This window comes from Sorex fumeus, unplaced genomic scaffold, assembly GCF_029834395.1.
Source record: "Sorex fumeus unplaced genomic scaffold, SorFum_2.1 ptg000006l, whole genome shotgun sequence".
In the NCBI taxonomy this organism is placed as follows: Eukaryota; Metazoa; Chordata; class Mammalia; order Eulipotyphla; family Soricidae; genus Sorex; species Sorex fumeus.
Window position 1 is genome coordinate 37,213,912 of NW_026606063.1, and position 15,895 is coordinate 37,229,806.

At 41.2% G+C, this 15,895-nt stretch overlaps 1 protein-coding gene across 3 annotated transcripts in view; it reads right to left on the reverse strand.

Moving 5' to 3' along the window:
• The window catches only part of STAMBP (STAM binding protein), a 30,437-nt gene that overhangs the window by 13,149 nt on the left and 1,393 nt on the right, over nucleotides 1-15,895 (reverse strand). For 2 of the 3 annotated variants that reach the window (XM_056124353.1, XM_056124361.1), the window contains exons 2-5: nucleotides 14,737-14,951; nucleotides 2,380-2,455; nucleotides 1,998-2,093; nucleotides 344-704 (exon numbers count right to left, since the gene is read on the reverse strand). In XM_056124353.1, coding sequence (XP_055980328.1) covers nucleotides 344-704; nucleotides 1,998-2,093; nucleotides 2,380-2,455; nucleotides 14,737-14,939 — 736 coding nt within the window. In that variant the 5' untranslated portion in view covers nucleotides 14,940-14,951. Of the gene's footprint in view, nucleotides 1-343; nucleotides 705-1,997; nucleotides 2,094-2,379; nucleotides 2,456-14,736; nucleotides 14,952-15,081; nucleotides 15,324-15,895 lie in introns of those variants that run through there. The other variant, XM_056124345.1, reaches the window with a different exon arrangement.

A 15,895-nucleotide genomic window follows, 5' to 3' on the forward strand; every position in this document is an offset into this window, starting at 1 on the left:
AAAAAAAAAGTCCAAATTTTCTTCACCAAAGGCCAACAGTGGTGTCTAGGTCACTAAACATTTCAAATCTTTATGCAGTCCTTAAAAGCTGGAAACTGGGCAATAACTCTCAGGGTCATATTTAGCTCTTCAGAAAGTCAAGCAGGTCCAGCAGTTGCACGCTTTGCTTAGGCAACGGCCACCTTCACAGTCCACCTGGCGTGGCAGGCCACACCACGGGCAATGCTTATTCTACACTGGATTTTGGGGACCATGGCCAAATGAGTGGGACCGTAGAAGTAAGGTCAGCAGGGCCCTGCTGGGCTGCGATGGAGATGGAAGAGAAGAGGACAAACACACTCACTACTTTCTGAGTTGTTCAATGCGCCAGGTTTCAAGGACCTGTCCACCACGGGAGGCTTGGTGGGCCTGGGTGTTGTGCTGCTGTGCGGGGGCTGCGTGGATGGGACTGGAGCTGTGGGGAACACATCTGGGGGGGGCACGTCAGGCACCAAGGGGCCACCTTGGCCAGGGTCCACCTTCCCAAACTCCTGTACAATTTTCAGCCGCTCTTTTTCTAGCTCCTGGTTCCGAATCATCTCCTCAAAGGCATGGAACTGCTCTTGCTCCAATTGCTGCTGCTTCTGCTGTGCGACCCTCTGCCTTTCCTTCTCCAGCTCCTGCTGGATGGCCAGGTTCCTGGCAAACTGTTCAGCTTCCTTCTTCTATAAAGAAAGCAGAGGGGTGAGGAGAAATGCTGTTGGCTCAAGGGATCTACTACCTCAGCAGGACAAGGACAAGTCTTGTCAGTGGGGTGCCACGGATACAGCCCAGAATCCTGGGGCAGTAGGAGGGCAGAGGCGACTCCAGACTCAGACCTGCTGTGCTGGGGCTGCCATTAAATGTTAACCAAATTGAAGACTCTAGAATTTTCCTGGTTATCGGTTCACTGCAGAGCCATACTGCAGACGAACAATTACCAGGTCATGACTTAAGGTTTTTCTCTTACTAGGGTGTCTTAGAAATCTATGCCTTGCAGGGGTTGGGGAAAACGCTCAATGTGCAAAGCACATGCTTTGCATGCATGAGTTCAAGTCCAGCACTATCAGACACTGCCAAGAATAGCTCCGAAGGACCATCGGTGCCTAAACAAATAGACAAATCAACATATGCCTCTTGGTTTCTCTCAGCTGATTTTCAACAATGGTATATCTAACAGAGCTTAGCAGATAGCTACAAAGCCATACACAAGCACCTGCAGCATGGCCCAGACTACTGAGAGTCACTTGGAAATTTCTCCACATGCTTGTCTTTTCTTCCTGGGGAGATCATGAAGGAGTTCTCCACAGGTTTTGACCAACCCTTCCAACAAAAGATCATTTGAAAACTGCTCGAGAAAATATCAATTATTATGAACCACTATAATGGTTTCTAATATAACCCAATGTGAACCAAGTCCCACAAATTCTGTGACCTAGAACCCCATGTTTTGGTAATCCTCTAGACCATATTTCCCAAAGTCGGTAATACTGACCCCCTGCAGGGGCACTGGATGGACTGGGGGTGGGGTGGGGTTTCAGTAGCTTTTGGGAGTCCTTTCTGTTGACTTGCTTAAGAAGGCAGGAGGGAGTGTTGAGTAATTTTTTTTTTCTGAAAAAGGTACAAAAGGCCAAATAAGTTTAGGAATTTCAGATCATCTGTATTAGAATCTTCAGACAAACTATTTATGTTCTAATTTGCCTTTCTGGTCTTTGCCAAAAGAAAGTGAAATATCACATCAAAAATCGCAGGATCTGGAGAGCAGGACCATACCTCAAAAGGTAGCACATATGTGAGGCCTTGAGTTCCATCCCCAGAACCACATGCCATATTCCCAGCACCATTGGATGTGACCCCTGTCTAGGCTTGTTTGAGTGTCTTAATCAAAAGTTTTCATTAAATAATGTGTTTTAATCCCAGGGCACTCCTAAGAAACCAAAATGATTTCCTTCTCTTAATTTCTGCTGTTGTAAACTCACCTTTTCTTCATTATAATCTGTATATTCTTTGGTATATCGTTTTAATAGTTCTGCCTTTAGTTCTTCTGCTCTGGGAAATGCAATCTCCTTTAATTTCTGAGACAGAAAACAAGAAGCTCAGAATTAGAACAATTACCAAGGAATTAAGCAGAGAAGTAAAAGAGAAGACTTAACATTGACAAAGGCAACAGTGTTTTCAAAAATGGTTCTAAATTTCCCGAAATTGTGCCACCCCCTAATTTCCAAGAGACCTGGCAAAATGGCCTCATCTCCTACTACGGGATTTGATGCTCAGATGCAGGCACCATTATTTTTTCCTTGAAGCTAGTCTGTGCCCCTCTGAAGGTATTAGATTGGCAAGAGTAAAGGTGAAGACACCCACCTTTACTGTATCTTTCTTTTCAGGAATGACGGAGGATTTGTAATCTCGATGCTTTGGCAGTTTCTCAATAAAGAGCCTAAGGGAAGAGAAGAGAAAGATCATGATGCAAAGAAATCTCCAGGTGTCAAAAACAAAAAACAAAAAAAACAAAAAACCTGAAGCATTCTGCTTTGAAGCAACCCCGCATGTCAGACTTTCAGACTTGCAGGGAAGGCAGCAGGCAAGGCCAGCTGGTTCAGGTTCCTCACCCATGCCAACTTCTAGAATGAAAGCGTTTCACTCTCTGCCCAAAACAGAGGCAGCAGCAAGTCAAAGACCCCGGCAACAACAACAATAACAATAACAACAAAAGAAAATGGGGGTGGCGGTGGGGGAGAGATAGCTCTAAGGGCCACAGCACATGCTCTGCACCCTGGAGCCTCAGGTTCAATCCCTAACACTGCATGGCCCCCTGAGCACTGTGCCAGGAAAAGCCCCTAAACACTGCAGAAGTCACCCAAACTTCCCTTCTCTCCTCAAAAAATAAACAATGGGAAAAAGAAAATAGCCCATCCAGTGTTCAAACTATACCTAAAGAGATGGCTTTCATGTGACAATGACAGGTTTCTGCCCCTGTCTGAAAACTCTTCAAAGAAGTTGGCAGCCAAGAGCTCAGAAAACCCATGATTCATGACCAACCTTAGCCCTTGTAATTTTGGATTTCCCCCCCCTTTGAGATTCGTGTTCCTTAAAAGTAGAACATCCTTGCACCATGCCAAACACAGAAATGCTTAGGTAGTAGGTCAATTACATGTGTGTGATAGGTGCATGTTACATGTGTAATGCGAGTTATGATTCCTGATGAAATATGTTTAGGGAAATACAAGATGCTGGATTTTCTTTCAGTTCTTGTCCTTGGCCATAGAACAAGACAGAGGGAAAGACAAACAATCAATTCACAGGTATCGAATAGTTCTGATGGCTGCTGGGGGGACAGGGAAAACAAAGGGTGCTTCAGTAACTTGTCACAGTGCAAAGTGGCAGAATCAGCTCTTCAGTGCCTGCGGGTAGGCTCCAGTCTACTCTTTTAACCTCTCTACTGTGCCACCTCCACACGGCTCCTGCCATGCCAGAACTCCTGGAAGGGCTCTAAACAAAGATGGCTTTTAATAGAATTCAGTTGTAATAAACAAATTGAGGGCAGCTTGCCCACATCCCTAAAATACTGTACTGTAGTTAGGATAAATAGACTCTGTTCTACTTTTTTGCCTATGGGTAGGAGTCAATGGAGAAGAACCCTCAGTAGGAGAAAGAAGACAACCCCACCAAAACAAGCACCCCATAGATGAGACCCCCCTCCCTTGGGTCGATAATTGGCACATGACATTTTTTAATTTCAGTTTAATCTGACAAGGCCCATTAATGAGAAATGAAATGTTTAAAGGAAGTTTCCCTGCAGTGCTCTGAGGGTCTGGAGATCCACCCCCGGTGACACAGCTCAGAGGCCACCAAAATCAGGACATAGGGGACCCTGTGATGCCAGGGACAATCACTGGGCCTCTACTTGCCAAGCATGTATTCCAGCCCTCAAGTTATCTCCCTGATCCCAAGCAGAGGTGACTTATACAAATAAAATTATTCTAAAAATCTTCCCTTTGGACTCATGACAAATATATAAAGCTCTCTTTAAAATAAGTAAATCAATCTTCTCCTTGATTTAGCAATTCCACTTCTGGGTATCTAGCTAAAGAACAAAAACACCTAAGTTGAAAAAAATATCTGCACACTATGTTTGTTATAACATTCTTATAGACAGTATATGGAAACAACCCAAGTGCCCAACTAAAAGTTAATGACCACTTCTTTTTGTCTCCATCTTTTTTCCTTCTCCAAATCAATAAAGCAATCTGTACTCTTTTAAAATTAATTTTTATTTAGACCCCATGATTTCAAAAGTTGTAATAGATTATTTTTTAATGGTGTCTATGTACAAAAAGATATACCACTCAGCCATTAGTAAAACAAAATTTTGCTTTTTGCAACAAGCATGGGACTAGAGGGGGGCATTTTAAGTGAAACAAGTTAGAAGAAGTAAGAAATATCAGATGATCTTACTGATAGGTAGATGATGGAGAAGCAAAGCAAGGGAACTAATAAAACCAAGGGGGAGGGGGATGGAGCGATAGCACAGCGGGTGGGGTGTTTGCCTTGCATGCAGCCGACCCGGGTTCGATTCCCAGCATCCCATATGGTCCCCCAAGCACCGCCAGTAGTAGTTCCTGAGTGCATGAGCCAGGAGTGACCCCTGTGCATCGCCGGGTGTGACCCAAAAAGCAGAAAAAAAAAAACAAGGGGGAAAATGCATGAATTCGGACTGGAGAGCTGAGGTTACAGAAGGGGAGATGGAAGCAGAGGGTCCGGTGGACGGTGGTGAAGGGATATTAGAAAATTAGTGATGGATGTGGTGACATATAGTTTTGAGTAAGTGTGAAACCATATCTCTGAAAAAAACATCTGGTTGTACAAACTAATGGTATCATAATATATATAAACAAATAAAAGGTGAACTGGTTTCTGAAAGAAAAATAGAGGAGTGAATAGAAGTAACAAAAGCCTTGCAATTATTTTAAAAAAATAATAAAACAATATTCAATTCTTCAAACATAAAGTCCCAAAGAGACTATTAAGAGAAGGAAGACATAGGTTTTGGGGTCAAGAAATGTATGTAGAGGGCCAGGGTAACTAGCAATGAAGAACAAAGTGCATGTTCATTTATTAAAGTCTGAAATGACCAAGGAGTACCATGGCATGTTCACTCATGCTCTCAACCTGGAGATTGTAAATTCTCTGAGGTTCCAAGCTTCTTTATACATTCCTGTAAGGCCAGTCTGGTACCAGGGACAAAGAGCACTCAATAAATATCTGATAGATCAAGTGGTCTTAAAACAACTGACTGGACTGTTTTAATGTTTTTCTTGTTTTTTTTTTAATGCGAAAGTGTGAATACAGCACGGTACTTTTTATGTCAGAAAAAACTCACATATATACTCTGCATTCATTTTGTTTATAAGTATCTAAAACACAGCAAGAATATTCAGAAACAAAGAAAAGTGAAGGCAGGGGGAAAGGGCAGGAAAGGGAAAAGTGGAAATGGAACTTTTTTTTATAATGTAGGAGCACTGCTATTTATTCAGAAATGGAACTTTTCACCATATGACTTATTACACAATTTAAACTTTACACCATGAAATGGAATCTGGAGCTGTAAAAGAATACCTCTCTCTTGTTTCAGCGATGAGAGTCAATTTTCTCAAGGTGGAGCTAAGGGAAGAAGGGCAGAGAATGGTATCTCAGCCCCTTACCCACACTGGAAGCAAAAGGGCTCCCTCAGGCAGGTTACTTGATCTCTCCTTGCTCAATTTCTTTAAATAGATATCCCCATCATGCCAGGGAGAAAAGCAGTACAATCCGATAGGATTTTCATATTATTAATGATCTTTTTAAAAAAGTAATAAATATTAGGCCGAGCCCATAATGTATCTGCTATGTGACTGCATTCGCTAATAAGTTTTAAAATGTGAGCAGGAAGATGTTAACCTCAGTGCCAGAAGCACTCTGGGCACAGAGTAGTTGTGGCCCAGGTATATACTGTTCTCTGGGGTCATATCTGGTTGCAGTCTGGAGAGGGCAAAATGCACAAAGGCAAACAAGTCTGCACTGGTGATAATAAGCCGAAACAACCTGACAGAACAATGGGGGGAGAAAGCAGCATGTAGAAAAACAAACACAAAAGGTGACTTAAATATACAAAATGGTACTTTACTTAAAATGAAAGAACTTCTGATCAAGAGGAGATATGTGTTCTATTGATCAGATTGACAAAGGCTTGGCAGGTTGATTACAGTGCATGTGGCAGGGGTGTAAGGAAATGGGAGTCCTTCACTCTTCTAGCAGGACTGTGAATAAAGAACGCCTGAGTAGGCGGGTAGGAATCGACAATTCAAAATGGCAAATGTGTATATTCTTTAAACTCACAATTCCACTTCTAGGAATTTGTCCTAGAGATTGGTACACAACAGAACAAAGAGACAGAAATAGAGACAGATATTTAAGGGCACTCAGTAGAGCATTGTTCATAAAAGTAGAGAAAACTGAAGATCGATATGTTCATCAACTAGCAATTCTTTTAAAAATGACTGAGCGCCCAAATGTGGAAAACAACGTAATTATCTATTCTTCCTTTCAAAAAATATTTATTAGTCATCTACTATAGGGTGAGGCATTATTCTCAATGACACTGAATGACATCAACAAGAATTTCTCCCTGGGTCAGAACAACAGTACAGGGTGGGGCGCTTGCCTTGTACATGGCCAACTCAGGTTCAATCCCTGGCATAATATATGGTCATATGGTCCCCAATTTCTCCAGGAACGATCCCTGAGCACAGATCCAGAAGTAAGCCCTGAGAACCGCTGATTGTAACCCACAGCCTTGCCCCCCGCCCAACACACACAATTTTTTCTCCCCCCACCTCACAGAATGTGGGGAAACAGACAATAAACCAAATAAAAATCATGTAGACAATCAGTGCCAGAAAAAAAATTAGCATGAAGAAAGTGACTAGGAAGTGACAGGGGTTAACACTGACAGAGCAGCTAAGAAAAGCATCTCCGGGAAGGTGCCATCTGAGGAAGGAATGGGAGAAAGCAAGCCAGAAGAGATGTAGGATAAAACCGTTCCACAGACAAGAAATAGCTCTGAGACAGAATGAGATGAATTAGTATGTCCTCACTGCTGAGAAAGCAAGTGGTAGAATAAAGCATATCATATGACCTCATCCGTGCTTAGAGGAAACAGATAAGCAGATGAGCCTGTGCGCATGCAGAACCACAAACATTTTCACGCAGACACAAGAAACAAAACAGTGGTTGCATCGGTGAATGGGACTGTAATCTCTCTCTCGCCATATAGCTTGGAAAAAATTGAGAAAAAATCTTAATTGAGAACAAATATTAATTTTTGTATAAAAATAACAAATTAAGGGGTTAACAAAGAGAGCTTAACAGGCTGAGCACATGCAGGTCCGGTTCAGTGTTTGGCATTACATGGTTCCCTACACATCCCCAAGCACAGAGCCAGGACAGCCTCCAAGTTCTACTAGGTGAGACTCAAAAATCTGGGGGAAAAATAATTAGGAAATTCCAGCAGACATTCAAAATACAGTTTTTATTAAGAACACCTATACCGTTTTTACCAATCATAAAAAACAAAATAAGCATGAGAACCAGTGAAAGCCCTCTTTGGTCTTCTGTTTTTCTTAAGAATGCCTATATCATTTCCACTGAAGTCATAAAGGTTAATTAACAAAATAAGTATGAGCATCACTGAAAACCCTTTTGGTCTACTGGAAACAATGGTAGCAGCAAACTGTAGCTTTTTTTTTCAGCACAGGTGACAAGAAGGACTTGAAAAGTGAGTCTGTGTTCTAGGAGACTCCCTCACACAGAAGACAGGCATTGCCAAGGGACTCCCTTACTACTCTCTTCTAAATAGCTACTCAATGACCATAAAAAGCTGTGAGAGAATCCACGGCCTGGCTGACTATCTGTGCTCATCATGAAAATATGTACTGATTTAATATGTGAACGATCCTTCGTCTTGGGGTCTGCAAAAGGCAAAGTATTTCTGCAGTAGGGGGAGAATGGAGTGGGAAATATGGCTGAGGTCATCAAGCTGCCTGGACTGCTCCAGGAAACAAGACAGATGTGCCTTTTAAATCCTGAACTGAAGTAGCCACAAAAGGTCTAGAACAATGACTCTCGCAGTAGCTGCCTGCCCTCCTCCCCTCTCAGTGGCATAAATGTTGACATGATGAACCACCATCACTGATAGGAATATACCTAGTGAAATGAAGCAGGGGGAAAAAAAAGACTAAAGATACTGAACAAGATCTTCCTATTATTATTATTATAATTATTAGTATTTAGCAAGTCCAACGCTTTATCAATCCACAGAATCAGAACTAGGGTCTTGAAGACACCTGACAGAAAAATGAAGGTAGCTGCATTGATTGCTTCTGGTCAAGCCAATCCAACAAAGGGCCAAATTAAACTCCATATTTCATAAATTAAGTTAAATGAGCTACTGCATTCCATGCTCCTCACGCTCAGTTCTCTGGGCTTAGTTCATCATATTACTGCAGTGATCGTCCAGCTTATTAGTGGGGCTCCACAGGAACAGGCTTCCAGTCTCAAGGGACTGACATTCATTATGGCCAAAGTCAGAACAAAATCAGTTTCTTAAATGTAAAGGCAGTTAGGTCGGAGAGACAGTGCAGCAAGCAGGTAGGGTACTTGCCTTGCATGCAACCAAGGTTCAATCCCCAGAATCCCATAAGGTCTCCTGAGTACAGCCAGAAGTAATTCCTGAGTGTAGAGCCAGGAGTAACCCCTGAATATCGTTAGTTGTGGCCCAAACCTATAGCTCAATCCCCCTCCCCTGTACCCACAAATATAGGCATTATATTAAACCTATCCCCTCTTGGTTACTGGAGTTTCTTGGTACAGTTATTTTTTTTCTCCTGCACTATCTGTCTTTCCTACTCCACAGAATTCTTCTATGCTCTAGAATTGCTCATCTTAAAACATGTATCATATTCATACACTGTTGTTCCCCTTCAATTATTTCCTTCATTTTCCACTTTCCTTCCTAGGGCAGCTAGAAGGGATTGTCTGTGCTAGGTTTTGGCAAACTACATCTAGTCACTAGCTTCCAGCAGGCGAAGCCCTCTGGTCATTTTTTGGTACATAAAGTTTCATGGGGATATAGTCATACCCATTTGTTTATATATTAACTCTGGCTATTCTCTGCTTTTGAACAAGAGGCTGTGATAGAGAGCAAGTGGCCCTCAACATCCCACCCCCTGAAAAAAAATGTTTACCATATGGCCCTTTACAGAGGAAATCTGCTGACTGTACACTCACTACCTCCTTTCTTCTTGTCCATTCACCTTTCACGTACTCCAATCTCTTAATTCATATATGCAGTTGCTCACCACCCAAATCACCTATGACCAATGTTACCAAATTTAAGTCCTCATTCATGCAACCCAGCAGATCTCCTGCAAACACTGACCTTTTTGGGCTACCAGGTACCCTTCCTCTAGGATTCCCTTCCTGAACCTTCTTTTCAAATCACCTTTGTTGATCCTTCCTCTGCTCACCAACTGCAGGGCTTAGTCCTAAATTTGCCTTCTTATCACCAAAGACTGTTGATCTAATGAAATCTTCAGACTTCTCAGAATAAAGTCTGAATGTGACATATACTGAAAAACTTTTCAGAATGTGAAAAAAGTTGTATTTCTTTATCAATGTGTTCATTAATGCACTATCTAGTCATGGGGTTAATAACTATTTTAATTCTGAAATAGCTACAAGTACAAATGCTAATTTGCAATATCAGCAAACTTCTAATGTGATATGAACACTATTTTCATTTCTGTCTGTAACAAAGTTACAAATATTACACACAGCAATTTGAGGCCCACATTCAAAATTGAAGTCCCCAGACCCTGAATTCTATCAATGCACTCCTGTCCAGTTAAACTGGATCCCAGATTAATCATTTCTGTGCTGGGGCTAGGATGTGGCTCAGTGGTGGAGCACTTGCCTTGTACGTATGAGGCCTTGGATTTGATTTTTGGTACTGCATGGTCCTCAAGCATCGCAGGCATGACCTCCAAGAACCAAGCCAAGAGTAGCCCCTGAGCACCCCGCCATGTGACCCCCAAAGAAATAAAAACAACCTCTGTGCTACAAGGTTTCAATGGTTCTTGCAGCTTCAGAACCACCTGTCTGTAAGGGCCCTTAGGTTTGTATTTCTAGCCCAAACTTCTCATCCACACTATACACATTCAACCTCCCACCAGGTCTCTACTTGGATCTCTCACTGGCATCTCAGGAAAATGTAACACATAAAAGAACCAGTCCTGAATTCTCAGAATCACCCCACACAAGCCCCTCACAACACCACTCTTGCCATCTCAGTAAGTGGACAGACACACCTTAAGTCACTTAGAGCAGATTCCTGAGAGCAACCTTATACCATCTTTCCCAAACAATTAGTAAGTTCCATGGACTCTGCTCTCCGGGCCACCAACTGCCCTCCTGAATGGCCCTAAGTTTCCTAATTAACCCCCCTCTCCCTGGCTTCTCTCATCATTCCCTCCACCATTCACCACACAGCAGACCAATGTATACATTTTAAACTAGGCCACAACCTCACTTAAAACTTTTCAATAGTTTTCTATTGCTCTCAAGATAAAAAGAAAATTCCTCCCCAAGACCTGTAAGATCCTGAATGGTGTAGCCCTATCTACCTGTCCAACCTCATCTGGTAGTCATCCTTCTTCCTGACTTGCAACACCCCAAACACAGCGATCTTCTCCTGCTAGGGACTACTCCTAGCTTGGGACTTGGAGTCACTACTCATGGTGATCCTTGAGAATCCTGTGATGCCAGGGAATCACACCTGGCCTCTGTATGTAAATCATGTGCTCCAGTTCTTTGAGTCTCTGGCCTAGTGATCATCTTTCAACCTCCAGAACACAGGAAGGTTTTTTCTACCTGTAAGTTTCTGAATGCAGTTAAAATTACCTGAAATGTCTGTCCCATGTTCCTTGAAAGAACGACTCTAACTTAGCATTTCATACAAACCCTACCCTAATCTATTTAGCTAATATCCTTGGTTATTCTGTCACAACACTCTGTTGCTTTTATCTCCATTTTGTGACTACTTACCTGTTTATCATCTCTTCCCACAGTAAGAAGGGCACACCAATAAGGGCAGAATTATCTTCTTTGCTCTCTATCTGTATCTAGAACATGCTAAGAGGCCAACAAGGTCTAAATAATATGTTTGGTTAAAGAATATGGTCTTGTTCTCAAAATACTATGTGGGGTGATAAGCAAGAGGGGATAGGATTCTGATAATGCCTATATATTTAAGAAACAGATTGTGTTCTGTGACTCTGGGTATCATGAATAACAGTTCCCTAGAGAATGGTAGTCTAGTCCTGTATCTAGAGCCCCACTAGTAGGCTGGATTATTACTGCAGTGATAGAGTGACCTCGGCCGGGGAGAGCTGGGTGTGAGGGACATGTGGTATAGCAGCTTATTTAATTTAATTTATGGAATATGGAGTTTAATTTGGGACTTCGTTGGATTGGCTTGACCTGAGGCAATCAATGTAGCTATCTTCATTTTTTCTGTAGGTACCTAAACTTAAAACAATCTAGCTGTTCCCTTTCTCTACTCTAAAACTGTAACATGGTCCACAAACCACCTCTAAACGCTGCCATGTAAACTCATAGTGACCTTGCTCCAGAGTCTCATAAATAAATCTGAAAAGAAATCAACAAAACCCCCAAATTTCTCTGGACACCCGTGCATGGCTGAGACTTCTGGGGCATTCCAGAGGGGGCATGTCAGCCCACTGCCCACCCAGATCCCAGGCAGCCACTTGCTTTCATACTGCAAAATTGCTGCCATGCCCCCGGCTGGACTCCATTGTCTCAGGACTGAGCCTCACCCAGAAATTAATCTGCTGAAAAATTCAGGTATGCAGGTTTTGTGACTGAAATCTCCAGGCTTTCTCAGTGTCAGAATGAGTTCCCTTCCTCCACCTCCCTGTACTCCGAGAAGACCTGGTAGTCATGTTCACACCTAGAGCCACCACCCAGTAAAAATTTAACTCCAGCTGTACTACCACCTTAGAAATTCTGTACTTTCTAGAATGTGTGGCTGCGAATCTCTACAACACTGATAAACCAGTTAACCAGTTGTAGCACACCAGAGGGAGTGGGATGTAATACAGAAGGCAACCAATCTCAATTAACATAGCACAAACACAGAAGGCTTAACCTGTAACAACATCTTCGTAATGTCTCAGATAAGGGCTTAATGTCTCCATGGTGAGATACAACAATTCTACTAATTTTCTTCTAAGGAAACATTTTTTGATCAATTTATTGATAACAAGTCATATAAAAAATTATCGAGGGCCTGCTATGGGGGAAGGCTTAAGAGGTGGTTGGGAAAATGGTAGAGGGAAAGAGGAATGGCAGTGGAATTAGTAGTGGAATATTGAATGCCTGTAACAAATCATCATGAACAACTTTGTAAACTACAGTGTTTATATAAAGTATAGGGGGAACTTTTACATATGTAGGCCTGTTCCACCTATTCCATTTAAATTCCATAATATATTAACACAGAATTGCTTTAAAAGTTTTATTAATGACAGGTGAAACATTATTATTACCGTAATGAGATCAAAATATAAAATAAAAGCGAATGTAATAACTTTAGATGCTACCGTTGAAAACTTATATGTAAATGAGTATAGGCATTTTATTATATTGTAATTAAACGGTCTTAATTTTCTTCTTTATATAGGTCAAAATCGTATAGTAATCACTAACTGGTTCTTACTGATTTATTTTCTGATTATCCTGTTAGCTATTTCAAAAAGTTTTGCTGGAATGAGCAATATAAAGTAAATCTGTTAGGTGCCTAAGTGGGAAGGTTGGGATTGGAAGGGAAACTGGGAATACTGACAGAGGGACAAAAACACTAGTGGTGTTGGAACACTAAATGCTTGAAACAATCGTATAATAAACAACTTTATAAATCATGTTTTTAACTTAATTTAAGAAAAGAAAATTTAACACAAATCCTAAGCAGTCCACTAGTGGGTAGAGTACAAGGATGTCACTAAAACTCCTATAATACACAAGGCAGTACCTATGGCAAAGATTATTCAGCCCAAAATATTAGCAGCTCCAAGACCAATAAATTCTGCCTTAGAGTATGGCAGAATTATGTAAGATCAAAAACGTAACAGAATATAATGGATAGGCATATATTGTCTCTGAGAAGACACAAGAAACAAATTAAGAGTGATTGACTCAAGGGAAGATCACTGATACTTTGGAGGTAAAGGGAAAGGCAGGGAGACTTAAATTTTAAAATATGTTTTAAGTAGTATTGTGCCTTCTGAATTCTATAGCATAAGTATATATTGCCTATTCTAACAATAATAATAAAAATACCAAAGAATACTTTCCGTGACTCAAGACTATGATTGCAAAAGACTACCTTCTAGGATTTACAAAAGGAAAACAAAAAACACAGGATCTATGTGATAGAATCAATTCTGAATTAAGGGGTTGAAAGTCTTGATTCGTCACTTCAGACTGTAGGTCAAGGCATATGATGAAGCCCTGAACTTGTTTCCTCCATAGAATGAGAGGATGCAGTGGCCTACTCCGAGTACATAGAATTGGAAGGTCAAATGGTATAATACAGGCAAAATATTCCATGAACTATTGGAACCAGATGAATACACTGAAACTCTTCTAAGTTTGAAATGGGAACATACCTGGCAGTGCTGGGGGAAAGGGAGTCCTGGGAATAAATTTAGGGCCCCACAACAAGCTAAGTATGTGCTCTACCTCTTGATAAACCTCCCATGTCTGAAATGAAATCTTGGTCAATTTTTGTTTTAAGCTTTTTACAATCCTTTTTAAAGATCCTTACATTACAAAAGAACAAGACACTGGAAATTTACAAATGAGACCCTTTAACACCATTCCCTTCTTAAATGAAATTCCCTTCTTAAATTACTTCGTTGTCACTGCTTGAGTTATTTCCTGTTAATTGTATTGCAATCTCCTATTTATGATTCCTACCCTAAGGAACTAAGCAACTCAAGAGAAAGATCTCATTGTGATGAGCCACACAAACTGTAGGTGTTTAATGTTATTTGATGATTTGCATGATTATGACCAAGGTTTAGAAGAAAAAATATTTTTCCTGAATCATTCAATTTGCTACAAAATAAATAGAGATGAGCAAGTTTTGCCCTGCCAAAATTCGGTAATAACAAAATTGCCTGAGGGAGAGAGAGAGAGAGAAAGAGAGAGAGAGAGAGAGAGAGAGAGAGACAGAGAGACAGAGAGAAAGAGACAGAGATAGAGACAGAGAGACAGAGAGAGAGCAGGAAAAATATCATCAATAGACATGTAGAATTTAAAAACCAATTCCTTCACCCAAACAGCTGGCCCATGTGGGCACAGGCCAAAGACCTCAGTTTCTGACTCATGAAATGGCTGAGTCATGAAAAAAAAATAACTCTTTAGTACTTGTCCTTTGAGTGGCAAGATAGTCAACATGTAGGTGCAGCGAACAAAAATGATTAACCTTAATGATGCTGTTAAGTTCTCTAGTTTTAGCAATTCTGAGCAGAGTGAGCACAAAAGTGACATGAGTAAGGGATTGGTCACCAAAAAAGAAAAAGGAAATAAGAGGTGTCTTACGTGATATACTTGTTATAGAGGATGAAAGCATGTTCAATGTTGCCTTCCTCAGAGTAAATGGATGCCATACGGATCATCTCCACTCCAGAGCGGAAGTACCGGCGGGGTGGAATGTCTTCATTTACCTCCACAGAGCTGCCCAGCAGGGACAGAGCCCTCACCCGTTCTTCGGGTGGGAGGCTCACATCTCCATGGTCAGACATCAGGACCAAGATCTTCGGAAACGCAAAAGAGAAAACAGATGGGATCAAATACTATGGCTTGCCACATCACAGCAGGGCCAAGCCACGTCCACTGTGTTTATCCCACAAATCTCTATCTTAAGAAATCAAGGGGAAAAAATACCATATGCTGTGGCTCCTATCAAATAAGGTCTCTTCCCACAAGAAGGTTGAGACCCTCAAGGAAGCCCACAGTGATGAAAGAATCGGCAATCTCAAATTCCCACAATTCTGTGCCATAATTAGGTGGTACAAAGCATATAACTACAAAGAGCCACAGTGAGTTCCGTTCTACCCTTAATGCTAATTATCACCTACCATTTGGTAGTCTGATCTCAACACCATAAGAGAAGCAATACCTTTTTTATCCTTTTTTTTTTTTTTTAATTTCTCTCCCCAGTTAGTTAACCATTTCCAATTACCCCCAAATCTGGTAAAATGTGCTGAATGAACTTCTGGGAGGATTATTATTTGGGCCTGATGGTGAGACTGCAACCAGCACTGCTCAAAAGATACTGCTCGAAGTTTTTGCAGTGCTGGGTATGGAACCAGAAACGACCACATGTAAGGCAAGCACTGTAGTCCCTGCACTACCTCTCTGGCCCTCACGAGAATTATTTACCTTGAAGTCTGGCCACTTTCATTTAATATGAGAGCAATTAACATTTTCCTGTGTTATTTTTCTGTGCTATTTTTCATATTTGAATCCAAGGTTAGGGAACTGGTCTGGGAAGGAATGTTGATAAACGTAACTAAGCTACTCAAAATACTGTTTCTGTGAATCTGCATCATCTACAACATCATCTCATGACAATTAATTTTCATCTTGAAAACAATATGCTCCAATCTACCTTAAAAGACTAATAATTCTATGAGTAATGAAAGACACAAAAAGTAATTTAAAAATGAGGGGAAAAAAACAAACCAACAAAAAAAAG